Raw genomic sequence first — 4,153 nt, 5'->3', positions numbered from 1 at the left:
CTTTGCATTGCACTTGGTGATGTAAGGCTTGGATGCAGCTGCTCGGCCATGGAAACCCATTCCATGAAGCTCTCTACGCACTGTTGTTGTGCCAATCTGAAGTTTGGAGGTCTGTAACTATTGACTCTGCAGACACTTGTCGACTTCTGCGCACTGTGCTCTTCAGCATGCGCTGACCCCTCTCTGTCATTTTATATGGCCTACCACTTCGTCACTTCGTTGCTGTTGTTCCCAGTTGCTTCCACTTATAATACCACTAACAGGTGACCGTGGAATATTTAGTAGCAAGGAAATTTCATGGATGGACTTATTGCTCAGGTGACAACCTATCACGGTACCACGCTTGAATTCATTGAGCTCCTGAGAGCGACCCATTCTTTCACACATGTTTGTAGAAGCGTCTGCATGCCGAGGTGCGTGATTTTATACACCTGCGGCCATGGAGGTGGTTGAACACCTGAATCCAATGATTTGGAGGGGTGTCCCAATACTTTCGGCAATATAGTGTATATAGATAGATAGATAGATAGATAGATAGATAGATAGATAGATAGATAGATAGATATACCTACCTATCTATATATATGTAGATAGATAGTCGGCTCCATGCTGTTTGGTTGACTCGGTCCTGATTGGCTGGGAAGCCCAATCAGCATGGAGTTGGCTTCCCGGCCAATCAAGATGCTGAGCCACGAGTCATTACCCGCAGTCCGGCTTTCTGATTGGCCAGGAAAGCTGGCTCCATGTTTCCTTACGGCACTCCCAGTCAGAGGAAATCACCCTCTGACTGGAAGTTCCGGTATTGGGGGAAGGTATCGGAGTATTTGGTTGAGTACGTGTACTCACCCAAATACTCAGTATCGGTGCATCCCTTATAATAATAATAAAAATTAGATATATTCTACAAATATTAACGAACTCCAGGGTTTTGAAATATTAACCATTGCAGTGAGGCTACCCCTTCCCTGCAAAGGTTAACTGCTTGTTTTTCTCTAGGGGTTAAAAAAAAAAAGAAGAAATACCTGATCCTGTGACTGTTCACAGCTCTCCCCCCCTCCAGCTGTGGTATGTCCCTTGGCGTATTCATGTCTAACCTGTATTAGACATGATGGCGTTACGGGTCTATAGACCACTGTAGCTCAGGTGAGAAAAGGCTGGGGAATGGTCTACCAGCCAAACTGGATCGAGGATCAGGTAAGAACTACTTTTTATGTATCTTTGCCCCTAGAGAAAAAATGAGCAGTTAACCCTTGCAGTACAGGGGTAGCCAGTATCGGGCCGCTCCCGGGAAAGACAGGTGGTGCTGCGTGTGATTGTACGCAGCAGCCTGTCCTTCTGTATGGGGGTGCGGGTGTCCGTACTGGTACGCAGACAAGATGGATCTGTCCTTCCCGGGAGTGGCCCGATACGGCCATGCACGCCGCACGGATCTGTACGGGCCGGCTCTTAGCTGTGTGAATGAGGCCTATGGGTCAATGTGTAGAAATCCTGGAGTTCCTATGAATGAGGTAACACAATGTAATGAATTGTGCGATCACAGCACTGTGAGCAGAGGTCACTAGGAGTCCACATGACAGCTCACATTTCATATGGAGAAGAAGGGGGCGTGTCTCGTGAGGGGGGCGTGTCCCTCCATAGAACTCTGTGTAGAGTCTCCGCTCTGTGCTGAGCTCTGCCTGTCATCATTAACTGAGTGTCGGGCCGGCATCGCACAGCTCTACGATGACCGATCTCACCCTATATCTGGATCTCTTGTCCCAGCCATGCCGATCGGTGTACATCTTCGCCAAGGCTAACAATATCCCCTTCAACAACCACCAAGTGCGGCTTTTTAAAGGTGAGTGCTGATCAACATCATGACAGCGATCGATTAACTAGAGGGGAAGAGAGCAGAGCATGCAAACATAGAGGAGGAAACTCAGGCTCACCATACACTTTACGATCTGGTCATACAATCAAATGTAAATCCATCAAAACCTATGTAATATGAGGACCAAACTGAACTATCCAATCAATCTGTATCAGGGAGGCCCTTGCATTACATAGTTGTTGGCAGAGCTAAAGAAGATTGTACAATCAGATTGCAAGGTGTGTGTGTGTGGTGAGTTTAAAGTTGATCGTGCAGAGATTGTAGGGTAAGATTGCAATGTGTGGGGTGACTTTACAATCTAGTTTAGATCTATGAACCGTTATGTAGTGCAATGTTTTACCTGATTGGATACAAATTGAATGGGTTGTTTAAGTTTGTTTATACATCACTTAGTATCGGTGCATCTAAAGCTGGTCATAGAATATACAATCTGCTTGTACAATCTCCTTTACCAATACCATGTGATGCGATACAGACAAACCTAAAACAAATCCATTGACTGTGTGCAGTAGAGCTGCAGCTAACGATTATTTACAAAATCGATTATGTCGATTAGTTGTTGCAGCCCTAGTGTGCAGCCAGGCGGGCCTTTGCACTACATCATTATTGTTCGATCCAAAACTCGCCATACAATCTCCTGTAGATTTACCCAAACGATATATTATAGGGACAAACCTATAGCACCCTTTGGATCTAATCGGGCAGACCCATATAGTTGTTGGTAGATCTCAGGCCTGATTTACATGGGTGTGCTCGCCTGTGCACACATCTGCTCCCAGGAGGGATAGGTGCAGCTGCTTTATATATCCCTAGAACGTGGTACACACTGACCTGAACCTGCTCATCCGTACAGGTCCGGGTCACGCACTTGGACTCAGACTCAAATTGTATACCGTGCGAGATTTTACAGTCTATGGCCAGCTTTAGTGATTGTGATGACTGAGTTTAACCCCTTTGTGGACAGACCCCCATGGACAGCAGTTTGTAGGAAATCCTATATAAGGCAAAGACATGCAAGCATAACGTGCCGCCAAACCTAAAGATATCGATTGTTCTATGGAAAACCAGACTAATGTATGCAAAATTCTGCAACTACAAATTTCCATAGCTAAGAAGGCGCCGAGTGTTGATGAATTGTGTAGCCATTGGTAAAAATCTGGCATCACGGGCTGAGCTCACCTGTAACTTGGATATTATGAATTTTACATATTAGACAACATGTGGTGACTAGTGATGGGCTCGGGCGTGTTCGCAGCTCCACGCGCCGAGCCTGCCAGGAAGCTGACAGCGCCAATCGCAGGTACTGAGACATGTTCCCGGTCCGCAGCTGCAGAGATCAGGAAATGTCTCAGTACCTGTGATGGGCGCTGTCAGCTTCCTGGCGGGCTCGGCACATGGAGCTGCGAACACGCCCGAGACCAATACTAGTGGTGACCACAGACGTGTTAATAAAAAGAAGCCGTCCATGTTCAAGTGATAGCACTTATTTTCGGCTATTACAAATGCTGATGAATCCACTTACAATGGACGCTGCTCCTGGATGTGTAAACGTTTCAGGTTCTTGCAGAACCAGCTGGTCCCCTGAGCACTGGTCCTGATATCCTGTTTTAGGGCCCATTCACACCATAAACAGTGCGTTCCAGAGTGGTCAGGCTCTAAAACGCACTGAATTGCATTCTGGCCGGCTTCCTGCGTTCAGTGCTTGCCGCATTTTTGCAGATCGCACTAAACCAGAACAAAGCAACTGATGTGCCACTCGTTCTAGTGCAGGCGGAGGGCCGTGGCTGCGGTGCCATTGACCTCAATGCACCGCCACACCCCCTTCCGCCCCTGAACACAGGAAGCCGGCCGGAATGCGATTCAATGCGTTTCAGAGCCTGACCGCTCTGGAACACTGTTTTTTGGTGTGAACCGGCCCTTATGGTGGCTCCTTTCCCTTGCAGGCTCCTATTGAACCACCCTTGTGTGCATCTCCACAGACACAGTAAGGCAATCCACTCCCTTCTTCACTGCTACCCCCTTCCTCGTTTCTTCTTTCCCCAGTCTAGTTAATGGAGAGCTGCTGGAGTCTGCTCTTCTCTTTTGTGATCTTGTACTGTACAGACAGTTCAGGGAAGCAGAGCTATGAGAGTTGGGGCGTTTGGGGAAAATTGTAAAGCAATACTTTGCTGGGGCATTTGGGAAAATACTTTGCTGGGGCATTTGGGAAAATACTTTGCTGGGGCATTTTGGGAAAATACTTTGCTGGGCAATGTATATTTGCTTGATCTGGATTCATTATTA

General features: G+C 47.2%; 1 protein-coding gene across 1 annotated transcript in view; it reads left to right on the top strand.

Annotated features, from left to right (window-relative positions):
- The first annotated feature begins 1,685 nt into the window (after positions 1 to 1,685).
- Positions 1,686 to 4,153, top strand: part of GSTT2B (glutathione S-transferase theta 2B) — a 12,891-nt gene continuing 10,423 nt past the window's right edge. Inside the window, exon 1 of the mRNA XM_018565903.1 lies at positions 1,686 to 1,837. Coding sequence (XP_018421405.1) covers positions 1,723 to 1,837 — 115 coding nt within the window. The 5' untranslated portion in view covers positions 1,686 to 1,722. The remainder of the gene's footprint in view (positions 1,838 to 4,153) is intronic.

This window comes from Nanorana parkeri, unplaced genomic scaffold (genome assembly GCF_000935625.1).
Source record: "Nanorana parkeri isolate BGI_ZX_2015 unplaced genomic scaffold, ASM93562v1 scaffold899, whole genome shotgun sequence".
Lineage (NCBI taxonomy): Eukaryota > Metazoa > Chordata > Amphibia > Anura > Dicroglossidae > Nanorana > Nanorana parkeri.
Note: the sequence above shows the minus strand (reverse complement) of the source record. Positions and strands in the feature narration are given on the sequence as shown.